The sequence below is a fragment of the Colossoma macropomum genome, unplaced genomic scaffold, assembly GCF_904425465.1.
Source record: "Colossoma macropomum unplaced genomic scaffold, Colossoma_macropomum, whole genome shotgun sequence".
In the NCBI taxonomy this organism is placed as follows: Eukaryota; Metazoa; Chordata; class Actinopteri; order Characiformes; family Serrasalmidae; genus Colossoma; species Colossoma macropomum.
In genome coordinates, this window is record NW_023494791.1 from 8,504,184 (window position 1) to 8,531,702 (window position 27,519).

At 39.6% G+C, this 27,519-nt stretch overlaps 2 protein-coding genes across 5 annotated transcripts; one reads left to right on the forward strand and one right to left on the reverse strand.

Annotated features, from left to right (window-relative positions):
• Positions 1 to 4,374: 4,374 nt before the first annotated feature.
• yipf3 (Yip1 domain family, member 3) lies at positions 4,375 to 12,462 on the reverse strand. Its single transcript, XM_036573778.1, has 9 exons — positions 12,175 to 12,462; positions 9,792 to 10,001; positions 8,753 to 8,859; positions 8,620 to 8,665; positions 8,351 to 8,443; positions 8,037 to 8,168; positions 7,815 to 7,928; positions 6,603 to 6,726; positions 4,375 to 5,905 (listed from the first exon to the last, which is right to left on the reverse strand). The coding sequence occupies exons 1-9, from the start codon at positions 12,247 to 12,249 to the stop codon at positions 5,775 to 5,777; spliced, it is 1,032 nt and encodes a 343-aa protein (XP_036429671.1). The 5' UTR covers positions 12,250 to 12,462; the 3' UTR covers positions 4,375 to 5,774.
• A 2,209-nt stretch (positions 12,463 to 14,671) lies between these two features.
• Positions 14,672 to 25,828, forward strand: ncoa4 (nuclear receptor coactivator 4). Of its 4 annotated transcripts, none has more exons than XM_036573774.1 (10): positions 14,672 to 14,841; positions 19,864 to 19,990; positions 21,026 to 21,166; positions 21,376 to 21,464; positions 21,727 to 21,835; positions 22,190 to 22,291; positions 22,402 to 22,536; positions 22,975 to 23,982; positions 24,160 to 24,252; positions 24,363 to 25,828. In XM_036573774.1, exons 1-10 carry the CDS (start codon positions 14,801 to 14,803, stop codon positions 24,366 to 24,368), a joined length of 1,851 nt encoding a protein of 616 aa, XP_036429667.1. In that variant the 5' UTR covers positions 14,672 to 14,800; the 3' UTR covers positions 24,369 to 25,828. The 4 variants fall into 4 exon arrangements, with proteins under 4 accessions (XP_036429667.1, XP_036429668.1, XP_036429669.1 ...); XM_036573775.1 differs by having other exon boundaries at positions 22,193 to 22,291; XM_036573776.1 differs by lacking the exon at positions 14,672 to 14,841 and adding an exon at positions 17,792 to 17,991 and having other exon boundaries at positions 24,363 to 25,824.
• The last annotated feature ends 1,691 nt before the right edge of the window (positions 25,829 to 27,519 follow it).

The window sequence follows — 27,519 nt, forward strand, 5'->3', positions numbered from 1 at the left end:
ATTGGGATATGGAAAATTCTTGGCTTAGGTCATGAAAGGTCAGTGAGATTATATAAACAGGCCATGAGAGCCAAAATGATGCTGAGAATTGTACATGAAGAAAACTGCCAACCAGTAACAGTGAGGAACAGTGTGGATAAAGCTGCGGTCAAATCTTAATTATCTCATTCCCATGCCTTACTAAGTCATGGCCATGCTTTAAGATCTCGTTCCCAGATTGCTAAATCGTGGCCACGACTTGTCTCGTTCCCACGCCTTACTAAGTTGTAGTCACACATTATTTTTTCTTTATAAAGGATGCCACCAGTCGGGCTCCGTAGTGTTCAGTATCCAGCCATCACTATTTTTTTTCTGCCCAACCTTGGATATTCAGTGAGTGAGTCTGATGTGTTCCTGCTTCTACTCAACGATGGAGTCAGACTTGGTGCTACACAACACAGAAAGAGAAAGCTGGCTACAGTCAACAGAGATAATATGCTTCTTGTTCTAATTTTCCAGTTCCACCTTAAATGGTGCAGCGATTACAGGTGCCAGAATGTGCTGCACCACCTAAGGTGGAATGGGAAAATTCAAATAGGAAACTTCAGCTTCGAGAGAATATGTACCAGAACGAACCGAATTGCAAAGCTGTTCTAAGTTTTAAATTGTATGCGGTTAAAAAAAGATTTTTAAACCAAGTCTACAGCCTTTCGATTCGGTTCGACCTGTGAATCGGTTCCAAAGAACCGAGTCGTTCACTCATGCACTCTGCTAACGTTAGCGCCTTCTCAAAGTTGCACTGACATCATCGCTTTCCTCTCAGCCTCTCTGTAGCCAAAGAATAACACCGAGGAGAACGGTCTTTTATCATATTCGGTTCTCGAGCCACTAGTGATTAATATCAATGCCGAGAGAAAAAATAATTTGTGGTGTTTAGCGTAAACAGCAATGTCCTTGGCACTGTAAATAATCCGCTGTGGGGCTGAATAGGAGGATTTGTGCTAGGGGCTAGCCTGTACTGCAGCTCCTTCAGGAGGGAAAATGGGAGAGCCCAGAGCTACTGATGGGACAATTATACAGCTACTGAGACGCAGCATATTAAATTAAGGAGGATCGGGCGACTAGTTGGGTCTAGTGGCATCAATCCAAAATGCCAGTTAATCAACCTTAATGTGTGTCCAGTAGTCTATAAATAGAATTAGGATCCAAGAAACAAGTAACTACATTAGTTAGTCAAGGTGCACCTCAGTACTACAGTACAATATTGGTTCTACTATAGTATAAATAATGCTTTAAAGAAATGCTTCACAAAAAAATCAAAATTACAGTTTTCCCCTTAGCCTAAACGCTGAGCTGAGGCCCTATAACATTTCTTATTTTTACCCCTACCCCTTGTTTTCGAGTGTCACCTTGCCCCTTGGAAGGGGTAGTGGTTGAAATCTTCTTCTATGAAATGGGTTGACCCTCAAACAAAAAAAGGGGGAGGTGTGACAATTATTTATTATTGCCCACCGCTAATTCCTCTGTGATATGAAGCTGAAGTCAGCTATTTACCAGCTTCTTGTTCAAATTTTCCTGTTCCACCTTAAATGGTGAAGCAGTTCTGACAGCTGAGGCGCCAGAATGTAACTCTAGCACCATTTAAGGTGGAACAGGAAATTTAGCTAGCTAGCTACCGACACATCAGCTTACTACTAGCGATTATTAAATACTTATTATGAAGAAAACAACCATAATACACTGAAACGACATTAAACTAAGATAATACAATGATTACTGTAATTTCTAACAGAGGAAATACTCACATTTGGTTTCTATGGTCGCTCGCGCTGCCATCTTGCAAGCTTTTCTTTTTTTCCCCTCACATCACTCAGTTTGGAGTGTGTCTCTGAAAATGTCCATTTTGAGGGCCGTGTAGCCCTAACACTTCGCCCTATCCCTTCACCCTATCTCAACAAAGATCGGGACACCCTACCCCTTGGCGTGAACACACAAAACTGAAGGGCAAGGCCTAAGTGGTAGGGGCGAGGGGTGAAATAGGATTGAGCCTAAGACATGTGTAAAGTTTGCATCTATAGTTTTGCACTGCAGCTACAGGGCTAATGTAGCTAAAACATACTGGAAGTGTACAGCACTGTGCAAAAGTCAGAGGCCACCTTTCATTTATTCCATTTCTAGTCAGAAGTACAAGATATATTTCTGTGGAGATTAGAATATAAAATAATCCAATTGCATAAAGAAGGAGGAAGTCAAAGGAAAATGTTTTGGATTACTTGGATTACTCACGAGAAGCAGAAAATGCAATCAACTTCTTTGAAAAACATTCCTGCAGATTTCTTTTAAAACTTAAAGCAAGTGTCCTGAAAAAGAATGCAAGCTGTAATAAAGGCAAATACTGAAAAAATGATGTTATATTTAATTGCTGACACCTCTGTGTAATTGTTTTGTCAAATCTGTTTTTTTCTGACACTTCAACTTGTACTTGGTGGCTGTTTTGACTGGAAATTAAATGGTGAGAGGTCTCTGACTTTGGCACAGTACCATACATCATTTTTTATTATCTTCATAGTTCCACTACAAAACTAAAGAGGTGAACATGGAATGATATAAAACAAAATGTCCGTTTTGGTGTGAGAACAAAATTGTGCAATTTTTTTGACCATCCCTTTAAATTCCCATAGAATTGGAACAGAACGTCAAACAATATTTGTAACTGATCCACAGGCATGTAGTTTCTTCTTCAGTTCCAGGACAACCTCTCAAGAATGTGGTGGGAGATATGGGTCATACAGTACCGCAGAGAGCGTGTCTAGTAGTGAGGCTTCTTCTTTAGTGGCTCCCCTGAGGAGGCCAGTGAAATGTGAGCCCTGATTCTTTTATAGCACACAAACACAGCTGAATTCAGCAGCGCTCAGAGGAGAGATAAAAGAAATGGTTTATTCTACCCAGCCTGTATGGCCTGCACCTTCTCACCACTGCCTCCTCTCTAATCTCCTTCTGCTCATATGTTCTTCTAACAAATTATATATAACTGCTCAGGTGTGACCTGGACTAGGACACACGCTGTGGCAGCTGAAATCAATAGCTATTCTCTAGAGTTTCTCCCAGGATCCTGTTTCACTACCTGAAACATTCAATTGATTAATAAAAACAAAGAAAGAAATCAGTCTTACATTTTACTGATTACTACACACTGTTTCTGGGCATTGATACCGATCTCAGCTTATACTGATGCGAGGGCATCAAAGTTGTTTATGGTCAAATCTGATCATAACATAACCAATTTCACCCACATCTTTGGCCACATCTTGATTTGCAGTTAACCAAAACTATTATCAAAATCCTCTATAACACCAATAATAAGAATAAAAATAGAAAAATAGTAATAATTTATTGAGATGGCAATACAGTATAAAGGTAATGTACTTATTTTACATGCATATTGGTATAAACAAATGCTGCAACTATTCTATGTGACATTTAAAGACATTTTACACTGCGGCTGTGTTATACGTTACTAAGACCGCTCACAAATTCCAAATGCAAGAAACAGCTAGTGCAGAAGCATCTCATACACTGCAATTATACAGCGTTTAAATATGTTATTTTAGGAAAATTATCACACTACACAATCACATTATTCCACTATTATCATTATTATTCCACCGTCTTATTAAAGTAAGATGTTTTGTTTATTTCACGTTTCATTCTTTTTACATACCTTTTTAACCTCCTAAAGTTTGGTCAGTAGGTGGGAGCAGTGCACTCACCACTCCACCTCAAACTCCACCTTCGAGCCCTCAAACTTGGCCTATGAGCCATTGGCTCACGAGTCACTGATCGCGGTCATTTTATGGGCTCCCTACTGAAACATCTGCATGAATTAGGACACGTTTCATGTAAATGGTATGTAAACAAGGTGCTGGCGCTTGATTTCACGCACTGAAGCTGCTTCATCATTTGCACTCAAACCTCTGCTTATTTCCACGTCATCTAAACGTTTCATGAATCAAACACAGTAGTTAGTGCATCATTAAAGGCAGACAGTTCTGCACGCTTTCTTGTGTAACTTTGATGAATAAGGGTCAGTGTTTATCCTTCTTTTGGTGTTGAAATGAAACAGTAAAGCACACTGCATTGTACCCAATCAATAGTTTGCTGTTTTAAACTTCCTCAGCTGGGAGTTGTAAAGGGAATATTAAAGTTTCAGTAGAACGGACAGCTTTACTACTGGAACATAAAGGTGAACTTCAACTACATATATAATCCAGCCCTCCTTGTTGAACACTTTAACAGTAATCTTATTTTACAAATTCACTGTAAAGCACTTTGAGTATGAAAAATGCACTATAAACAATAACTATATTACAGTAATACAGCTCAACAAGAATGCTCTCAGGTTAGCCTTGTGTTTTTAATACTTTATTTTTGATTCTACATCTTTTTTCTGTACAATAACCCTATAAATAGAAAGTTCACATAAAGTGACAAAATAACAAGCAAGTATTGATAGCCACAGACCTCTACCCAGTGTTCCCAACAGAAGTCCAGAGTGCAGTACATATAATGGCTGGGTAAAACAAAAACTTTTTTTAAAAAAAACTCATGCACCATTAAGAAGAAAGAAAAATCTGAATCATCACTGCATTTCTGCACCATTGCATTGCTCTTATTAACCAAGATAACAGTAATTGTAGATACAGGCTTCATTCAAAATGTCCCCAACCCAAAAACATTTGATATCTCAGAGGTTAAAGAAAGTGGCCCAGAAGTTAAACACCTTCAGCTGTCTATGTAAATTAGACAAATTGTGAGGATGCACAGGTGGAATGACTGACAAAGGAAGAGCTTCTCTATTACAACTGCATATATGTAAACATATGCAGGTCTTTGAACTATATTTTAAGATAATAAAGAGGCAGAGAGTAAGCTTCTTAATGTTTATCTTATGTAGATCTTATTAAACAGGTTAACATAATGAGAGTCACTTAAATTTGCCACGGTTGTTTTTGTTGCTTGTGAAGCAAACGTGTCAGACTCCGGTCCTTGCGGGCCACAGCTCCATAGACTTCAGGATTCTGCCTCATTCCACAGACCCGAATCAGCTGATCAACTAATTAGAAAAACGTTCATACACTGAATTCAAAGCATTAGGCGATGAAAAACGTTAATCTCCGCAGAGCTGTGGCCCGGAAGGAACCCAGTTTGACGTGCCTGTTCTAAAGCATCTTTAAAAAGTCCTTGCACAATATTAGAGAAGAGCTGATGTTTACAAAACAGCTAAACTGAAAATGAACTAAAATGCACTTGCTGTGAAGGTGAGGTTCTATCCCTTTCACCTTTAAATGAATTTGCATGTGAATGCACATTGATCATCTGGGGAAAAGCTTAGGGCACTTTACATACATGAACAAGTCTAGTCTTTAGTGTTGCTATTTTCTGCAGATAATTAAATGTGTCTGATGTGAGAAATACCAATATCAAGCAATTTCTTTCTGTTGCGCAACTGAATTTTTCCACAAGAGTTGACCACAGAGAGCAATAACAGTTAAGGTTTGTAAAAATAGTATTGCCTCTCAAAAACGACTGAGATCAAGATCCACTTTTTGCCACTGTGACCTATGATCTTATGCCCATCATCATGGCAGACATATGACATTCAACTGACAACTGGACTTTTAGGCTTAGGAAGGGCACTAGGTATGAACTCCCATGTCAGTCTCTTTTGTCCAGTTCATGCACACCCAAACCAGCTTCCTTGACCAAGGTAGGAAGCACTGGTACTAACCATGTGATCACTGTGAGTGTACAATTGCAGCCACAGATTTCACAGTGGCATTCACAACAACAGACGCCAAGTTAGGTAGGTCTCTGGCCACTCTCTGGATAGGGGGGACATTGGGACCTTCTAGGGTGTCCAGGATCCCTTCACACAAAAAATAAAAAAATGTGGTATTAATACTTGGTTATTATTGATGCATAACAATATAAAAGTCACAATATAGCATGTGAATAACATAATGTAATAGCAACTGAATTTGGGTTTCAAATATGCAGCAAACAAGTTTAAAACAAATGAAAAATAGTTAAGGATATTGTTTGTCAATGGCCAGTAAATGTTCAAAACAACCGCTGATGATAGGAAATATTCAGGGCACCATACAACACTAACCTCAGAGTTTTTATAAATGCTGGTAAATATATTTAAACATTAATGAAAATGATACTGGCGGTACGAAGTTTTAGACTGACAAAAAGTCCTCAAAACCTGACCCAGTTGTGATAAACTGCAGAAATTCAGTCCAAAAAAAGACTTAGGTACTTTGAGTCTAAGGAAACATAATTGTTTCTAAAATTAGACTAAAGAATAGACTAAAGACAAGAACTCTATTATCACAAGGTCATAATAATGCCTAGCTATTCTCTGGAGAAACCACTTTCATTATTTGGTTGCTCAGCGGGACCAAAGTGAATTTTCTTGTACAATATAGCACTAAACGAGTTCAAAACCCTAAGTAACTTTTCAAGATCACTTCTGAACAGTGACTAAATATTGTGGTTACATACTTATTACTCATTCACTGTGCACATTTTGGACTCAGGAACCAGCACATGCATCTTACCTTCAACAATCTTGTGATATGCAAAATGCAGGTAGAGCAGAAAGAGCATGTGGAGAGCAGCCAGGGTGCCACACAGGATGAGACGAGGAGTCTGACCCACTGTACGAGAGATCAGCACAGCAACCTGGGAAAGTAACAGGGAAGGACAGAAAAAAGACTGAATCGCCCCTGAAAGTGTTGCCATTACTGCACTGCACATATAGCGCATTGCAGATCTCAGAGACCACCCTTCATTTATGTAATTTCCAGTTAAAACAGCCGTTAAGTACAAATTATGAATTTTTCAGTGTCAGGAGAAAAGCGAAAATATGTATATAAAAGAAAAGCACAAAGATGCCTCAACAACTATACATATTACCATTTTTATTTAGTGTTTATATAATCTATTGTGTCCAACCATAGCTTCATTACAGCTTTTATTCTTTTTGGGAGACTTGCTTTCAGTTTTGTGAAGAAATCTGCAAAAATATTTTTCTACACCTTCAAAGTCCAGTCTTAGAAGTCGCTTGCATTTTCTGCTTGTTACAACTGAAGTAATCCCAAATACAATCAGTGATGTTGAGGTCTGGATTTTGGGGTGGTCAGGACATTATTCTGAGAACACCAACAGCTTCTTTGTTGGTTTTGCAAATTTTCTTCCTTTTATCTGTCTCCTTTTCTCAGTAAGGTCTTCTTGACAGCTACACATCCTTTCAGACTCATAGCACTGAGTTGTCTTCTCACAGTAAAGGATGGACAGAAACACCTGTGGATTTTTTTTTTCTGAAGCAAGAGTGGAGCTTGATTTTCCTCTCTCTCTCAAAGATGGAAGTCTTGAGTACTGTTTAACTGACGGTGAGTATGTTGATGGTCTTCCAGTTCTTGTTAAGAATCTATTTCTTTTAGCCATTTTGTAAACTCCTGTTTTTTCACTGATTATCTTTTGACTTTCCCCTTCTTTATGTAAGAAAATTACCTTATATCTAATATTCTTATAAATATCTCCCAAATATGAATAACTTGCACTTTTTTATGGGAAATTAAATAAATGAAGGATAGACTTTTGCTTTTCATCCAGTTTACTGCTTAGGGTCATTCAACTCTGAACCACATTTACATTAGCAGCATCTTGGCCAAATTATTTATATGGATTAACTTTTGAGAAAACAAGTACATTAACAGTCCATCAAACCTTTATGGCTTTATTTAGGTATCACCTGACATTCTCCTTACCATCCGAAGCGTAGAAAGTCCTCCAATCACCAGCCACAGAATGTAGAAGAGGGAGTGAAAGTGGACATTGTAGGTGATGAAAAGGACCACACAGTGGCCAAAGAGACCATATCCCTGCAAACATGGTGACAGAGTTTGAAAAAGTCATAGTCCACCACTTCAATACGAACATAAATCATGCAAACATGTTGAATGTCGTCCCTTTCAGGAGACTGTGATTACCAATAAAGACAGCATCTGAAGCATGGTGATTTGAGCATTGCAAAGGTAGGCCAAGAAATAGATGAAGGAGGACGTCCCCAGCCAGTAGCCGAAGCAGGTTCCAATGGCAGTGCCCATCAGAGTACCCTCTCTCTGTTTCAGGAAACAACATTATTCATAGCAGCAGGTGCCTCAGAAAGAGTAATAATAACTAAAATTCACAGTATTTCATTCTGAACTCCAGGAGGGACTAAATGCATGAAGTATGGAAAAACCTTCAGAAGAAATTCTAACTGGTGCGGCTACATGTGACGTGTATAAAAGGTTTTGCTTACGATGACTGTGCCCGATGTCTTCATGCCATGCAGGAGGATGGCGACCAGAGTGAACACCAGCATCATTGGTCCATACAGCTCTCCAGCAACTTTCTATGAAAGGAAACCATGTGTTTGGGGAGAGCTCTTCTATTCATATTTATTGTAAAAGTGATGAGTCCCTACTAAGCCTTTTTAAATAGGCTCTAAGAAGCACCATGACATGATTTATTAATTAAAAAAAAACAGTTTTTCCTAAATAGCAGCCAGCAATAGTGGAACATGCTTACCTGTGGAAAAGCAATCATTCGGAGAGGAATCATGGACTCAATTAATCTGTATAAGAAATGTGTACTATTAATGAAAATACCTCATCACAAACACTCTCAAACATGCTTACATGGCTTGTTAAATGGACCTTACCTGTTTCTCACTTGAATAGGCTCAACATCAAAGTAAGGTCGAAGGATGTCGATGTTAGCATAGAGGTTAAAGGCTTTCGAGGCCTGCCGCTTCCCTGCTTGCCAAACCTGTATGAATGAAAGGAACATGAATAATACACAACTTTATATCACACACAGATAAATAGTGAATCAATACTGTATCAAGAAAAGTAGAGGTGGGTGATATGGCAAAAATATCATCTCATTTGCACGATACAAAATACATATCAGGATATTTTGACATGGACACAATGCACTAGCACTAGATTTGAAAACGGATTTCACACTCTGTTCTGCACTGAAACCAATTAAAAAGGACTATTTATGTTCTCTTTGAAGAGAAACATGCAGTTGGCCATGGTTCTTTAAGTAATGATGGCATTCACAATATGCTCAGAAAAGCATACTGCTTATCCTGATAGTAACATTTATCACAGTAATTATAAAATATCATTATATTACCTACTTCTACTGTGGGAGTCTCTCTACACAAGCTAATACCAGAGTTCTCCTTCATTCATCTGATGTGACTTAATATGACTGGTGATTTTTAAGCAAAGTTCACCAGCGGTATGTACCAGATGTTTTCCCTGCAGAGGAGCATGACTGCAACTTTCACTTGACATTGCCAGAAGATCAGCAGTCGCCTTAAGCTGCGTATTTAATCTTTGCTTGAGAATACAGCTCACATGAACCTCATAAGACACCACAAGCCTACGATAAGAAGCCAGCAAAGGAGGACCGCAGACTTTAGTGGGAACTAATACAGTCTTTCCCACAATGCAGCACCCTAAGTAAATTTTGTCAGTTTATTCCAATTTTAACAAATTCCAAAATATTTTATATTCTTTTGTGTAGGTCATATTGAGATAACATGAGACATGAGACACAATATCAGTTGTTTTTTTAACATTTCTGTTGTCTAACGCTTCTCCCAGGTTTATTTCAGACATGTGGGAAACACAGTAATAACGTTAACACTTGTATGTTGTCATTCAGGGTTACATGCTACAGCTGACCTCATCGGCGACCTGTCTGCCTAGCTGTCCTTTGAGGCCTTTCATGCCAAGGAACTCTCCATCCTCTCCGGTGTCCTCTTCTGTAGCTGCAGCCTCCTCCGCCACCTCCTCCTCCTCCTTCATACGCTGGTGCATCTCCCCCATGTCCTCAAAGCTGGAGCCAGAGGTGTCATCCATGTTCTCCATGTCTATTACTGCAGAGCCACTGCCCTAAAATCAAATTATAATTTAATGTAACGAGGATGTTTATGGTTATGGAAATGTAATCATTTTAAGGTACTCAGGTGAGAAATAAAGCTAAATAACATCACTTGTTAAGCAATCATTTTTAGGAGTTGTGATCTTAAAAAAGTAAGACATAGCTCAAGCATATTAGTCCAAGATGCTTGACACTTTATTAGAAACTCAAACCTTGCAGGTCCACCTTGTACAGTTAGAGACTGTAGTCCATCTTTTGATGGACGATTTGTTGTCACCATCCTTTAATCAGTTTCTGACTACAGAACCACTATGTTTGGGTGAACTAGTCTCAAGCTAGCAGTGACACTAAGCATGACTGTGCAGTACATTCAGCACCCAATCATGGTCAGTGGCACAGCTGTGTTGATACTGTTAAAACACCTAAAAATATTGGGTCAACAGAGGTGTCTTGGTCAGAAACAAACCAGTGATGAATGGGGCAGACTGACATATTGGGAGTGATAACAAATGGTCTACAGCCTGTAATTACCTAGTGTATGTAGTGGACCTATAAGGTAGATGGGGCACAAAGTGGTAAGTAATCAGACCCAGGGTAGGTTTATAGTACAGTGGAGGGTGAATGCTATCAACTAAAAGCTACCAATGTCAGAGCCAACAATTATATATATATATATATATATATATATATATATATATATATATATATATATATATATATGACAATTATATAAAGATTCTTTTTCAACTTTTTTTACATTTATTGTGGTCATTAAATGACACAGTATGAGGCCACAAGTCCTCCTTTGACAGTATATCTAAGCTGGACCCAGTCATCCCACTGTTTTCAGTGGGGACCAGGTGAGATCAATCATGTCACTTCCCGATGGGCTTCTCATGGCGGTGCATAGCAGGAACGTGTGTTCTACTGCACAGGCACCTAAATGATGCAAATCCAAAGCATACGGTGCAAATTACCACCCCGTTTGTAGAAGTTGCCCAGTAAATTTTAGTAAACATGTTAAAAGAAACATAAATCATCACATCTATTCAGCACGACAGCACACTTTCACCACAAAACAAATTTTAGTTACTACTTTCTCCTCCTTTTAGTTGTGTAAAATATACTGTAGAATTAGAGATGAGAACAACAAGAGAACACAGCGAAAATAAACAGCCTCAACTAAACATGTATTACAATACTGATTACAGAATAAACAAATAAATAAATGAACAATAACAAATGTAAATTACTGTAGTAACACTTATTTTATTATTATTATTGCTATTACAATTATTATTATGCACTGGAGCCTTTGCACTATTATTATTATTATTATTATTATTACAGGTTCTACTTCAAATATTACAGCTCAGTCTTTCGAGTACCAGCCTTATTAAATTTTTTATACTATCGTATATAAACGTTTATTTTGAAGTTATAAAGTGATGGTCAAGCCTGTGGATGAAATGGCAGACAGTCCAGTCTCTGAAGAAGACAGGGCCATAATCTGACCTAAAGCCTTTCTTTTATTTTACAATCAATGCACAAACAAACAATCATGGCAATGCAGTGCACACTTGTTTACTTAACACAAACCGAAAGCAGTCCGCAAATTCAAGTAACCCAAAACAAAAAAGGAGGGAGGGGCATAATTACAACTCCCTAGGGTCTTTCAAACCATTTTCATAAATTAATCTTATTAACTTTTTGGCATTTTTCAAGGTGACCTAAAACAGCCCAGGAGTGCTTGTATTTCTGGACTGATAAAAAAGCCCGAGATGAATGGAAGTGAAAGGAGAGCTTGGCTGCGTCCAAAACCGCATAACTACTAGCCAGCACTTCGCATACTATTCTAATGAACGGACTTTTAATGGTGGCGTCCTGGTTTTGACGCTTAGTTTGGTAGCTTAGTTAACCTAGTGTGGAATTTTGAATGCAGCACTTCTTTTAAAAGGTCCTCTCGTGCCTAAGCCGCTCATTTCCGGGGGGGCCTGCTGGATCCTCAGCTCAAGCTAACCGACTAGCTTAGCTACTCAGCTAATGTTACGTCACAGACTTTTCATACGACATCGCTCCAGGTTCATCCATAGAAACAAAGCTTGTGGCGTTTAAACCGAGACGACATCATTTAATTACGTTTCATGCTGGAGATTTCCGACTACCTAGCGTTAGCCGGGTTACCTGGATGATAATGTTGTCATCAAAGCCACCCCACGGTTCCGTATTCGTGTTTTTGGTTCCTCCCGACGCCGACATTTTAGCAGATGGTGGTTCTGCGCTGCTCTATAAGTTCACCAGCTGTACAGTTATATATATACAGCTATACAGCGACACTGACACGCATTACAGTCTCAGAGGAAGATACTTAAATCGGGACGATCCGCCTCGGCAGATGTAAACAGCTACATGCCACATCAGAGGAGTGAATGAAGCTCTGATCTGCTGTGTCGGTTCACTGAAGCTTCGAACACCCGAGTCACGTGATCGCCGCCGTACAGTGGGTGACGTCATGCAAACGTCTGTCGAGATTGTTAGGGCGCCTGAAAATATTAATAAATAAACAAAAAAACAAAACATAATAAAGTATAATAAAAAGTGCACGTAATATTCACATAACCATGTATTTGGGACTCACCGATTTATTTTCAGCGTAAATAGAGCTTATTAAATATGGTTTTTTTTTCACTTAAATCAGTGGTTGCTTCTTTTAAAACGATGCTTTTTACATTTTTTTATTTATTTATTTTTACTTTTTTAAAAAAGATCTTAGCAAAGGAATAGTAATTCTGTAACGTGTTCATATTATATCCTGCCTTCCGCCCAATGACAGCTGGGATAGGCTCCAGCACCCCACCGCGACCCAGAAGTATAAGCGGTTTAGACGATGTGTGTGTGTGTGTGTGTGTGTGTGTGTGTGTGTGTGTGTGTGTGTGTGAGAGTGTGTGTGTGTGTGTGTGTGTGTTCATACTATGATGCCTGTGACTAAAAAGCCTCAGGAGCATTCATAGGACCACATCCTCTATGAGAGGACAAGAAAAGTGTCCTAGAATGGGGAGAGATACCACGTCCATCCACGTTTTGCAATCTTGAAGCTACTGGACAGTCAGATCAGTGAGACTGAATAGCATTGCTTAATTTGCATATTCAAATATTATTCATATTAATGTGACATCACACGCTGTCTTGTCACAACTGAGGTGATCAGGAATGTTGGATGACATGCTTTTTTCATGGCTCTCATACTAATACAACCATGGTGTTCTTTACTAATATATAAAACAGGCCTTGGATTTTATGTAGTAAATGAACTACATAATAATAAAACAGTCTTTTTAGTGTGCCAGGATTTGGTCACACATGTGGCCTAAAACACCTATAGGCACTTGTATTGTTCTAAACATCACCCATAAATATTTGCTCTTCATAGCAACATCAGTGTCTCATGAAAGAAACGTCTCAAAAAGTTTAAAAATCAGATCGTGTACTATAAGCACTTTTACACCAGACAAAGCTTCTCCAGCATTTAGTGTCACTACTATGATTTTCTGTTGCACGTTGCACAGTTACAGGACAGCCATTTTTACCTTAAAAAACATTAACAGCTTTATTTTAACAGTTTTATGGATGTTCCAATATAAATTAAAACTCCAAACTGATATGTACAATATCTTCACATGGGGATTATGCAATAATCAATCTATTGGTTGTCATTTGTATGGCTTCAGCACTTTATTTGTAGTGGTGAACAATGTCAAAAATCAGGAGTGGAGCACAAAACATTTTAACACACTGAAAAAAAATATTTGTATATGAAAAGCCACTATATTTAAACAGAATTCATACTGGAATATATATTGCTCTGTGTGTGTGTGTGTTAGGGAGTGTAACAATTACATAAATAAAACTGAGACCGAAACCATTAAACAAACAAACATCCAAAGTCTCGTGTCGTGGTTTCAGAAGATTGAACCATGATACCCCCCAACTCACTGCTGGTGCAGCCTGTTGAGCTCTTATTATGTTACTTATGTAACAAAACTCATTTTTCATTTCACAGTTAAGATTATAACACACGTAAATCATGAAATTATTATTGTATTTTAAGTTGGGGCAAGCTGCATACCATGGTTTTTAGTGTTCCTCTATTTAGAGTTCTGAATCGCTGGTGATTTAATAAAACATGGAATTTATTCCCCCCTTTTGCCTGATTTACTCCTCACACACACACACACACACACACATATATATATATATATATATATATATATATATATATATATATATATATATATATATATGTGTGTGTGTGCGTGTGTTTATAACATAATAGTCCTATCCTATAGAAAGTGCTACATTGAAACAGCCAGTGTATACAGGTGTACACTAGCAAAGGTTTAATTTGGGCCCTAAAATCCGATTTCAAATTCCATATTTTGCTAGCACTACCTGGTCAAACTGAATTTCTGGTATTAAAAAAATTATAAAAATAAAAACTGAAACAGTTTGCCACCACCAGGTGTCGCCGCAACACTAGCAGAATGGCTACGGGTGCGTTCGAGTGACCTACACGCAGCACTTATGCGGCGATCTACTAATCATACGGACACAACGTTTATCTGTAGGTTGCGCAAGCACGACTGTTAGCAATCTGCGGTCCTTGGGGGCATCCAGCGCTGCAGCTGCAGCTCTACGGCTTCAGCACGTTTGACATTTACATACCGGCTCGTCAAGGTTTTTCACCGGCTAGTTTGTTTAGCCTAATTCTCATCCTTATAAACCAGTTTGTTTAGCGAATTATATATTCTTGATGTCATCCAGATACAGACTGATACCGAAGCAAGAATACCGGTAGGTGACATTTAATATAATACTGTTCCATTTAAATGCCGGCAAAGGTTCGTTAGCCAAAGTTAGCAAGCGGTAGCTAACTTAGCTAGCTAACCTAACAGTATATACCGAGCGCTGGAGAGCTGTTTGTTTGTCATTTGTTATCTTAAGCCTGTAAATGTTTCTCTAGCGTCAGTGTACTGAATTCTGTGAATGGGAATAGGAAACGTTAATAATTCTTGGCTAATTTAATGGAAAATCAGTGTAGCTAGCTAAATATGCTCAAATGCCCTTGTCTTCCATCTGCAAGCCGTTGTCAGGGGAACTAGGGGAATCACGACACACGGCCCAAACAGCGCACTTTTTAAATGACAGTTAATAACACTAGTCCTGCAGACCTGAATCAGGAATGGGACGTTGATGAAGACGTTTCTTAATGTTATGCTCTGCTGCGTACATAAAGCGCATAATGTCAGTTGTTTGTAGATGGTTGTAAAACTGTGTATACGTATATATATATATATAAACATTTATGTATGTATGTATGTAAGCTGCTGTAAGCTGAACAGTTGGTTATAAATACTTATATAAACAGTTCATACTTGTTTTTGCTTATATATAGATAAACATAATTGACATCATGAAAACATTGGGCCTCATTCACTAACCATTAAAACCCAGTTATGCAGTTTTCACAAACATTTTCAGATTCACCAGTGTTTTTTCATGTGGGATTTGTTCTTAGATAAGAACAGAATCTACACACGCTCAATAGCACAAAGGTGCAAACAATTCTGTGGTTTAAGAGCACGTCATGAATCTGACGTAGACTTTTTCTTTGGACCTTCTTTGCAGTTTAGTTTCCATATATAGACTGTATGGAGTGGTTGGAGAATTGTATGGTTGCATTCTCCCCTATTTAAAGAGACACAGCTTTTGCACAAGTTGTAGTGCTTTATTAACCAGCTGTTTGCAGCCACGCTGTACATAAGCAATACTGTTTGCTTGATGCGTTGCTACGTCATACTCTCTCAGCTTTCTTCCTGATCTACACATAGGCTGCGTTCATTTTCAATTTAGCCTGACTTTGGCTGACGTGATGTTCAACGTAAACTGCAGGGGTGGGGTATAAAAACACTGCCGTCAAGTCGGACACATTGTACTTTCCCTACTGAGCTCACAGCAGCGGCCGATCTTGTGGCGTTTGCCTTTTGTGTTGCAGACTCCAGCGCTACAATTTTAAATGTTTTTTTGGGGTTTTTTCCAGCTTTTTTCCTGTAAATAAAAACTATAGTTTATTGTGGCTGTATGTACAAAATGAGCTGCTAGAAGGAGGTAAACAAATAAATGGCATCTCATTTAGGAGAGATAACCCTAGGAGATAATGGATCTGAAGTTCTTAGAATAAAAACATAACATATGTGACACACGTCATGTTTGTCATCGGAGATTCCAGCCAACACGGGAGATGTTCTGACATCACAAAAGTGTGTTGTAGTTTGTGCAGCGGATGGAGAGCAACTGCAGCGCCTGGCTTCAAAAACTGCAGCTGTCTTGATCCCGCGAGATTTTAATGTCATGTGACGTGGTGATGTTCTGCAGACAAAACGTCTCGCATTGTTTCAAGTCCAGCAAGCATCACATTAAGTCAGCATTGGTCAGGGCCGTTGTGAAGCCCAATCTCACATCCGTGTCCTGATTTCGCTTCCCACGGACCCTCGGAGTTAGCAAGTTAGCGCATTTTCTTTACCATGCCAGCCAGTACAGTTAACAGTGAAATGTGTCACTGTTTTAATTCAGTTGTGCGGCAGCTTTGTTGGGTTTGTTTACAAATACATTTAAGTTTATAAAAACACGGGCAAATAGATATTTACCTATGCCTTTAGAGGTTCATCCCAGAGTTGTTGATTGACAGCAGTGATGTGCATGATTTATCTAATAACACTGTGAATACAAGGGGAAGTAAAATCAGAGCTGGTTTATGAGGAGCCTGGCCTCTTCCTATTTCCCTTGTTATACCAAAAACGTGACTGCATAACGCTAGAGGGCGCCCGTGAGCGAGTCCTCACTGAATGAGAGTAAATGGAGCTAAACAGCTTAAAACAAAAAGTTCAAATAGTTTCTAGTCACTCGCCCAGAACTTTCCTTTAATTTAGAAAGTAGAAGGACGTATTTCACTAAAAAAGCAAAAAAAACGTACCTAAATATCTCCTTTTTTACGCCAAACGGGTTTCGAGCAGCAAGATGTTAACATTACTGCTATTCAGTGCTGATTGGTTGGCAAACAGCAGCTCATTGGCTGTTCATGCTCACTGATGTCATGAACGTACATGAGACGCTATTTTAAACTCCTATAACTCGAGTTCAAAAGCTCTTAAAAGATTAGGATGGGGATGTGAGATTGGGCACCACACCGCCTTAAGTCGACCACAACCATAAACGTGGCCAGCGGGCTAACCCTGCCTTCACGATAAGAGTCCTTATAGAATTACCCAGGAAATAAATGCATTAGAACAATCAACCTAGTAGTAACATGTCAACAAGATTTCTTGCGTAGGCTTTGAAATTTGAACAGTGTTTACATACTACATCCATAACTCCCTTTATTCCATATGGATCCTAAAAAAACAACAACGTGACTTAAAGACTGCATTTAATATGATAACTGAAGTGTTAAAAATTCTATATGGGCATAGAGCCATGATTTGACACGGGCTGTCGACTGTGAACTATTCACAGATTGTAAGATTACAGAGGAAACTACAAAAGGACTGTGCAAAATGTACACATACTAGAAAAAAAAACTGTAAAAAAGATACAGAATTCACAAATTCAAGTCGTTATGTCCCTAAAACACCAAACTGCATGGAACTTTGTCTTTGGCACTTCGTCTCTTTTGACTGTGTCAGCGGTGTTTGGCCTGTTTTCTGTCTGTGCTGTGTGACCCCCCCTGTCTGGGCCCCAGTCTGTCAGACTGCGTACGTGCAGATCGGAGCCTCGGCAGTGGTGGAGGGGGCTGAGCCGAGCTGTGGGCTGAGCTACGCCGCATCGGGGCTCACATAAAATCATGAAAGCCGACAATTAAGCTAGTGGCAAACTTTTATTGGGATCAATACATCATTAACTCGGATCTATCTGACTGTCATAGCGTATTGGATCGGACCAGAGGAGGTATGGACGAACAGGAACCTGTTTATGAGAGCGATGGACTCTTTCATGCGCTAGCAAAGCTACAGCTAACTAACCTAGCTAGGTGGCTAAACTTAGCAGGCAACCATTTGACCTCATCAGGCGAAGAGTTATTTTCTAGCAGCCTTTAAGCTCGATGTTTTACGTTATGTCTCATTTTGAGCGATAGTTAATGTAGACTGAGCACCTGAAGGTCGACCAAATGCGCGTTTATAGCAGAAATAACGCCACGCTAAATCGCACGAGGCTTGATTTCCATTCGCCAACTGCTTGTTCTAATTTTTCCGTTCCACCTTAAATACTGCAGCAGTTAAGTTACATTCTGGCGCCTGTGACAGCAGAGTCGACGTTTTGTATTGTAGCCAGGCTCTTTAAAAGGTTCTTCAAGGGATCGTTGGCAAAGACAGTAGTTCTAGATAGCACCACGAACACTCAAAGAACTATTTCCATGCATACGTGGTTCTTTTCGTGGTGAAATGGTTCTTCAGATTGATGGAGAATGTGTTGTAAGCTATATGATCCTATATAGAACCTTTTTTGAGTGGTTCTGCTGTTATTACGATGGTAATAACTAGAAGAATAGCATGACTTTTTTCAGTGCTATATAGAACCATATTTATGACACATTCTCCATCAATCTAAGGAACCATTTATCTTTTATCTAAGGTTCTTCTATATAGAACCTTAAACACTCTACATAGAACCCGTCTTTTTAAGAGTGCTGTAAACTTTATCTTAACCTTCTTAGTTTATCTACGTTTAACCAAAGATGCTCAGTCTAAACAGCAACTTGGATCAAATATGTTTCAGTTTTACGTTGTTAGTTAATTTTCAATCAGATAATCAGCAGCATTAATTAAAATATTACTAAAATGTCATGGGCCCTTTGTACCTGAGGCTTCGCTTAATCTGGACTTGTACATGCACGCACTCTCACACAGAAGATAAGACGTATCAAAAGCAGCCAGTCATCCACGTTGCTACATCTTTTATAGCTAGGTCATGCAAAACCAAGCAAACTTTTGGATTTCCTCTGAATGTCGCTGATTATTTTGTAATGTTTACTATTTTGGCATTATGCGAAGTTCACTGTAGGACTTGGTTTGCAGTATGGAGAGTGAAAGTGTTCCATGCTGTCTGCATTACTAAAAAACTGAACATAGTTTATGTTTATCTCAAATTAAAGAACTCAAACAGAAATGCAGATTTCTGGACATATATAGATGGTTTTGTCAGACTGTTTTACTGCATGATTAAAAAAACCCCAAAAACTCTGGTATGCTGATTCTCAAGAAACAGAAAGTGAGCCTTGCATGAAAGTAAAGTTTCTTATCGGAGAAAGCAGAAAGGAAATTTCTGCCAAGTGTAACAGGTCCTTGGTTCCTTGAATGTTTCTTGTCAAATAGTGTGGCTAAGTGTGAATAACTACAAGGTGACTCACCACGTAGAGGCTTTTATTATGTTTAATCCATATTGCATTTTGGATTATTGTATCAAAGTCAGATATTATTGCAAGTCTGTCAGGGCCCTAAGCAGCTTTTTAACTAAGACCTTTCACTTAAAGTTAGGACCAGTGACCATGCCTTAATCTGAATGGCCAGCATTTATTGGAAGTGTCTAAAATGTATTGTGTAAAGCAAAGGTACTTAGTCTCCAAAATACTGTGTAGATTTTGAAAATATTAACTTTCCAAACTGGTGTTAATGTCAACTATGCATTCATCACCATACACTGGAACTGAAATTGTTCAATGGTAGTATGTTTAAATACTTTGGACACTTTGACTGTCTGTAGTTCTTTTAATTTTGACAACAGAATAAGAAAATGAACCTAATGACTCTCATTTCTCTGCAGCATGTCACCAGTAGGGGAAAAAGAAAACACTGCCCTGAGGCAGTGTGTTCAGGCCCGGACCCAGCTGGAGGAGGCCATTGCTGGGGTGATGAAGGCTGAGGCACAGCTCAGGGGTAACTCAAGAGAGGTGAGAGGCTAAGCATTTCTTAAAAATACTGCTGATCCTCTTTTAAAGGCCTTCAGTTCAGCTATTTCTCCCAGGAAATCCACCTGTTCACTTATTTTTGAGAGATGTTTAGAGTGTGTCTCCATTTGATTCACCACTGGAAAGATTTCCAGCTTCACTCAGTGATCTGCGATCACTGCCAGCTTAGTCTTTTGTGTCTTCTGCTGTAAACACTGTTGTTCAGGAGGTTTCCATGCAGGCCATTTGGCTAATTCTTTACGGGACTGCAAGAGAAAGAGGGTATTTCATTGCAAATACAGGACTAATACCCATGCACATGACGCAATAACCGCTCCTTCACCCACACCCTTGAGCTTACTATTGTGATGTGGATGGGCATGGTAAGACCTGTCCGTTAGAATACCATTACAATGCCTCTGTGGCCTTGGCTTGGTTAATAATTGCTACCTGGTCGTCATAGTTATAAGAACAGAAGATTTATGTCTATAGGAAGTGGTGGGCTGAGATCACAGTTAAACGTGACAGCCAAGGAGAATCATCAACACCAGTCCTATAAATAGGATGTAGGTAAATATTTAGCTTCATATTCAGCGACTCCTTGGACCAGTGCGTGTCTCCTCTGACCTAACGCTGGTGGAGATTCCTGTTAGTCCTGTCTGCGTGTGGGACTTGTGGCAGATTTCTTCACAAGCCCATCTAGCTGGAAGAAAACTAGGTATTTTCATGATAAGAGAGTTTTTTTTCATGAATCTTTACTGGACAAGGACCATTGCTGTTTTGGTCAATTGCTTTTTGGAGACATGTTGGCTCTCAATATGTAACACATCCGTGACCTTTTCTTACTAACGACTGCAGGAGATTAAATCAGGCACGGACTTCTCAAGGCTTTGCAGCATTATGTGTGTGTGCTTGTACATGTGGAACTTCTTCTTTCATATATACTTACCTGCTTTCGTCGTCACTTTCAGTCGTCTTGAGTTTAACTACCGTTTTCTCTTCCTCTAAATTTCTCTTAATGCCTCTCTTTGTGTTTAGGTGAAGTCCCAGCTGCACAGCTGTATCAGTAGACATCTGGAGACCCTGCGTTCTCGGGAGGTCTGGCTGCTGGAGCAGATCGATCTGGTGGAGCAGCTGAAAGAAGAGGCTCTACAGCAACAGCTACAGCAACTCCACTGGGTCTGTCTGTCATAAATCTAGAACTGTTATCATACAGTACAGGCTTATCTCCAATTTTGTGCCCCCCCTTCTCTATGATGCAATGTACTAATAGGCCATTATGGCGATTTTCTGACCTTGAAAGGTTGTCCAGTTCATTCTGTTCTTGCTGTGATACTAAAAGTAAATCCATGATTGATCCTTTTTTTTTTTTGTCTATTCTTTTTTAGCTCCGGGGCCAGTTTGACATTCTCATTCATCAACTGGAGAATTCCAACAGCAACGACCTTGCCAACCAGCTAACTAGCTGCTTAGAGAAGTAAGCCACAGCTCAGCCTGCACTCTTTTTCTGGATTTAGCTTAGCTGGCATGTTTGCCCCATCAGGCCAAATTACTGTTTACAGACGCGACTGTTCAATAGAGTCTCTGTAGTGGTGTAAACCCATCCCTTTACCTTCTGTTTAAAGAGGCAAGATTTAATCATACACAGCCGCATGTGTATATCCACTGTGTATAGCTCTGACTTATGTATATCCCAGAGATGAGGCGCTCAGAAGCATTAATACTTGGATTCTCTGCAGGTTTTCTGGTCTGAATCTGTCTCCCGAAGAAACACCAGAGATGAGTTTCGAAGCAGATGCTCGCTCTTTGCGCCAGGCTATCACGTCTTTTGGGACCATTTCCACCCAGGTTTGTAGGAGCCTCAAACTCAGAATCAGTTTCTGATCCATTTCAGGGGAATCTGCAGTTTGTGTTTTTGCTTGTCTTATTGATTGTTAGTCTTTAACCTGTGAAGTAATTTAACCAAGCATTTAAGCTATGATTCACTGTCATGTTCAGTGTCATACTGTTTTATAGAAATGTTATTTTTAGATACAGCTTGTAACAAAGCGATTATTATTAGCTCTGTGTGTACATTGGCTTTACATCAAGTACAAGTTGTCAGCTCTAAAGCCGTTCCTAGCTCGGCTGATGGAAATGGAATGTGCTACACTGAACTTGGCCTCTAAAGTCGTGTGACCCTCATTACTGTCCCTTCTTCAGCAGATGGTCAAGACTCCTGCTCCCAGTCTGACCGCTCAAAGTTCGAACTCCGCTGAGAGACACTGGCTCTTACAGGCCTGCCCCGTCACTGCCAAGAGACAGGTTTGTCTTTGTTGTTCCTGTAAATATCAGTAGATAATGTTGCTGTTACGTCCGGAATCTCCCACTTAGTCATGTTACTGCATAAATGCCTACTTGTTTTGTTTGTTTAGAAGCTGGACTCGGAATGGGGAGCGCCTCTTGCTGAATGGCTTCTTGGCAGCCGCCCTGTTACCAGTACTCCAGTTGGATACCAGTCCAGTAAGAACCCTCAGGATTGGCTGATGGCTCCCAAGGAGAAACCCCAGGTTAGACCTCTTTCTTTGGTGTTTTAGATAAGGGCCCGTATTCATGAAACTTCTCAGATTAGCAGTGCTGATTTAGGATCTGTTTCTGCCAGTAAGATCGTAAATAAGACATAAATCTGATCCTGAATCAGCACTTCTAATCTGCTAATCGAGCATTTTAGGCTTACTGGCCCACTGTATTAAAGATGCTCTCTTCACGGTTTCCCAGACGCAGACTAAGCTTCATTCTTCACTAAAAAGAATTTACATTGTTAATTCAACATTGGCACTGCAATACAGTTCAAGACTGGGACTTAATTCATGTCTAGGAAGTTGGCCCTATATAATGAGTCAAGTTTTATTTATGTTTAGCCACTATTTTATTTGATCATTAACACTCAAGGAACCGGTGTAGTTCTTACACTTTGCAGAAGTTCACTTTGTTTTCTCTTGTTCCAGGTGTACTGCCCACTTGTCCTTTTCGACTTCCAAAAAGCATGGGGTCAACTCAAGGATCTAGAAGCATGGCTCTTGAAGGAGAAGTCGCCCCTACGTGAGCGCACCAGTAGCAATGCTAGCAGCGGTAGCTCTGCCTTCTCCATTGAGAAGATCGACGAGAGCGAGTTCCTGGATGTGGAGGAAGAAGAGGGACTTCAGATGGAGAACGACGAGGAGATTGCTGACATGGAGGTACTCAGTGACTGGCTCATCACCCCAAACACCAGCAACCCTGTGTTGGATGCAGACCGCTGGAAGCAGGTTTTCAAACCTTTCCATGAAAGCTTCTCCCCCAGCGAGTGGCTCCCCAAGTCGGACTGCGGCTCCTGTTGTGGTACACGCGCCAAGGCTGTGGAGATTGAGAACCTGGGTAAGCTCAAGTGCCTGAAGAGTCCCCCACCTTCGGCCACCAGCACTCCAGCTGCCTCTCCTGTCACCTTTGCCCCCATTGAAATGTGGCTCCAGCAGACCATACCTTTGGAGACCACATGCAAAGCCAATGAAACCTGTGCCAGCTTCGCTCAGTGCGTGTGTGATGATAACTGTGGGAAAGAGGCCTTGAGTGCCTGGCTCCTCAAGAAAGAAGGCAGAGATAAGAACGGCGTGCCCGTGGACAAGAACGTTGCCAGCAAATCGGCCATCTTCCAGCAGCATGAACAGCAGCAGAAGGTGCAGGCTATTCTGGAGGCCTGGCTTCATCCTAGCAAAAGCACCAGCAACCCGGCCTTATCCTCCCTCTCGGCTTGGGTGTCACCACGTACTCCCAGAGGTGAGGAGAAGAGCTTCAACTTCAAATACACAGTCAGAGAGACCGATAGCCCCTTCCACAAACCTCTGCAGCCAGAGACATGGGTCCTGCCAGAGAAAACACTCAGCAGCACAGAGACGTCCAAGCCAGACACCCCAGAGCCAGCCAGCACAGAGTCTGAGGAGGACAAGTGGCTGCTACGCAAGCGAGCCAATGCACAGGTAAGGCCAGTGGATATTCATAATGGTGGAAAGTGCATTAAGTAATAGTGTAAGACTAATAATATTAGCTTATGTTTATTAGGTAGTCGTTTGTTTTTAGGATGAACCATTGAGTCATCAGCAATATATGACTTGAAAAGGTGCAAATAAAAACTTTATTTTTCTGTTGTGTTACAGGACAGACTTGGTTTTCCCGCAGTATGTGATTTATTTTCCTGTCTTAAACTGGATGCAGACAAGGAAAAGTGGCTACATACAGCACCTATAAAGGTAAGAGTTACTGTTGCTTTTGAAGCTGAAGAATCTGAGCTAAACTATAATTTACCCTGTTGGAGAGAAAAATATAGAAGAAGTAAAGCAACATACTTTCTCTTTTTTAGATGTGAAAACTGCATCAGTTTCACTAATCCTTTGGTGGACCCACTGAATTGCTGATCATCGCACACAATATCTTCAATTGCCTTACTTTTCACGTCTGTAGGGTCGGGGGTCTCTCTCTAATCTTTCACTATTTAGATTGTTAAAGAAGTACTTGTTCTCTGAGAATAAGCTTTCGGGGCAACTATCCCTTAACACATTGGTGACGAATTGAGCTGTACACGGTAAATGTACCTTAAGAATTCCCAAAAAGGAGTGCCAAACAGGTGGAACAAGTTTTTGATCTAAATGTCATGAATAATGAAATGGACCAGATTGGTGCATATGTATAGAATCAAATATATTTTTTCTTTGGGGGCGGTGGGAAAGAAGGTGAATGTTTATTTAAATCCTGCACATGTTAGGATGCTTGTTTTTATTGAATGAGTTGTTCCTATACACCCTGAAGAGGACAGATTCTTTAGCAGAGAGTGCGTTCCATTGGCCCAGCACACAATACCCTTTGTCTAACCTTTTAAAAAAGGCATTTACTAATGTCATGGTATATCAAGTGTATTTTATTTCCTCTTTATTTCTAGCTTTAAAGGCAGTGTTACTTCCAGTGGGATATGATACAGAATTGTTAAAGAAGCATAACTTTTCCCCACATATAGAATGCCGAACATGCAGCTGTCATCTGAAAGTAGCCAAAACTGGCATGATTCAGCATGTCTATTCATGGAATAGGTAAACAAATAGCACAATATTTTGCACACTTTATTATTTAACTGCTTCATAACCATGTGCATTAAGTGTGCCACAGTGTATTAGGCTTAATCTGAACATGCGTTTGTTTTGCATTGGGGAGATGCACCCATTCTGCTCTGCTGTGGGTGCTCAGACTGAGACTGAGACATTCCTCAGTACTACCTGAATGCAATATGGCAAATATTCATCACAAAAAGTATTTATCGAACATAAAAGTCTCCAAAAATAACCACTTATTTTCTTTTCTGCTCTGCCAGTGTAGCTGGATCTCAAATGCTGTGTTGCATTAGAAAGTGTGGGCTTAACAGGAGGTACAGTAGTTTTGTTAAGTAGTCATTAAAGTTGCTTTTAAGACATTAAACTTTGATTTGCTCCTCATGATTAAGAAACCTTAGAAAACCTCCTTCATATCTAACACTTCCTTTCGGGCCTGTGTCAAGCCCCTCACTGAAGGACCAAGGGTTCTGTGCAATACGTAGAGACAACATAAATATGATACCACTTCGCTTTATATGAATTGAGAACTACTCAAAATGGTCTTCAGCTTTTCCAGGTTCCCTTCTTAAGCCCATACTCTCTGAAGTGCAGCACTATTAAAAAAAATAGTATATGAAATAACCCACAAACATAAGCTATTTGGAATATTACTGCTTACATGCTTTCTGTCCTCTGCTGTGATCCCTGTACCATATTTAACTCTTAATAAATAAAATGTTATAAATTTTGTCGTGTTTGTTTTTTATTTATGAGGGGATTTTGTTGACTGGGGGTATGAAATGAGGAAATGTCTGTTTCATTTGTCCTGTTAAAGTTTAGTGATGGTGTAATTTAATGGGAAAAAGTGAAGTTGGCTCTAAAAGTAGCTGCAACACGGCGCCTCTTGTGACACAACACGGCTGTTATGGTTGCTCAACAGATACTTAAGGTTTATGGGCCTATTTTAGCAGTTCACAGTCCACTTCATTACAGATTCCCTTTCCACTCACTGGTCATGCAGATGTTTTGTTGACATGAAAAGAAGTTAACACATCGTCTACAGAGAACATACATGTGCATGTTTTAATGAAGTCACTGCATATTTGTTGAATGCACTATGTTGGGAAAAATACTAAAAAATGTTGCCTCTGCAAATGTTATATGTTATTTTTTTCCAATATTGGCAAATAAATAGCGATTGTGCACTAAAATTAGCTTAAAATTTTAAAGGCAAATTCCACTGATATTGCAAAAAACAAAATTGCATAATTCAACTGTTGTGGTGTAAATAAAGCTAGAGTGGTTTGATGTGAAATGGTTCAGTGTAGAAAAACTTAAATATAGCCTTTTTATTTACCATCCAAAATCACCAGTGAACCTACACGTGTGTGTGTGTGTGTGTGTGTGTGTGTGTGTATATATATATATATATATATATATATATATATATAAAATAGTGTAGCACTACACATCAAACTACACTGAATGATGTAACATCTTAAAGACTTATGACTTCAGACTTGCTATTCAGAACATTTTAAAATTCAGTTAAATTCCTCTTCCGTGTAAAGCCCATATGTCAAACAGAAGGCACAATCTATCCAGCCCGCAAAGTTATTTAAAATTTGCATCTGTTTCACAATTTGCTGCACTACAATCCCCAGCATGCACTGCAATATTATGTGCGTGCCCACCTTCCATCCCACATCAATAATCTATGGGACAGCAGTTACACCACAAATCTACCACATCAGTCATAGCAGCAAACACACTAGCTGCGTTTTAGCTGCAGTTCCACCAACATTAACGCTCAGCTCAGCAGCTCAGAAATTGACCCTAAGAATGAATCAACCTTTGCAGCAATGAAAAGATGCCAGGTGTCTAATTTGAGCAAACAGGTAGGATTTAAAGACATACATCCTCCTGGGGACTTTTTAAACTTAAACCTTTGATAATATTTCAAGGTCTACTAGAAGTGCATATATATTTTGCTGTTGACATTTTGGCATACTGAATAAACACTGACGAGTTCAGGTTAGAACAAAACGTCATTATTATAATGTTAACATAGGCATTCTCCGGCCCATAGATTTGCTGAGATTTTTTAATATGGCCCTTTTAGTGGTTGAGTTTGTCCCCGGCTGTAGAGGATGTGTGAACTTATTTTCACTTAGAAAATGAACGAGCAATGTCATTTGACCAGAGGTGTTCAAACTTTTGTATATGACTGTATTATGCGTGTTTTTTCATGCACAGCCGCTCTCTACACCTTTCATCACTTGTCAGTTTCTGACCACAGGACCTCTGTTGAGACTGTTTGAGCACTGGACCAGTCTCTATAGTGACACTGATGTGGTAGTGTGTGGTGCAACGAAATGACGCTGAATTTCAGTTTCACCTCATTTATTAGCAACATGCTGTGTTTAAAACTGATCA

Excerpts from the sequence above, each read along its gene's own strand:
- ncoa4 (XM_036573774.1), top strand. The coding sequence starts at position 14,801 with ATGTCATCCAGATACAGACTGATACCGAAGCAAGAATACCG. Across the intron at positions 14,842-19,863 it reads ATACCGAAGCAAGAATACCG|CATGTCACCAGTAGGGGAAA; the intron begins GTAGGTGACATT and ends ATTTCTCTGCAG. Across the intron at positions 22,537-22,974 it reads CTCCCAAGGAGAAACCCCAG|GTGTACTGCCCACTTGTCCT; the intron begins GTTAGACCTCTT and ends CTCTTGTTCCAG.
- yipf3 (XM_036573778.1), bottom strand. The coding sequence starts at position 12,249 with ATGTCGGCGTCGGGAGGAACCAAAAACACGAATACGGAACCGTGGGGT. Across the intron at positions 8,169-8,350 it reads AGACATCGGGCACAGTCATC|AGAGAGGGTACTCTGATGGG; the intron begins GTAAGCAAAACC and ends TTCCTGAAACAG. Across the intron at positions 5,906-6,602 it reads ATATCACAAGATTGTTGAAG|GGATCCTGGACACCCTAGAA; the intron begins GTAAGATGCATG and ends TTTTGTGTGAAG.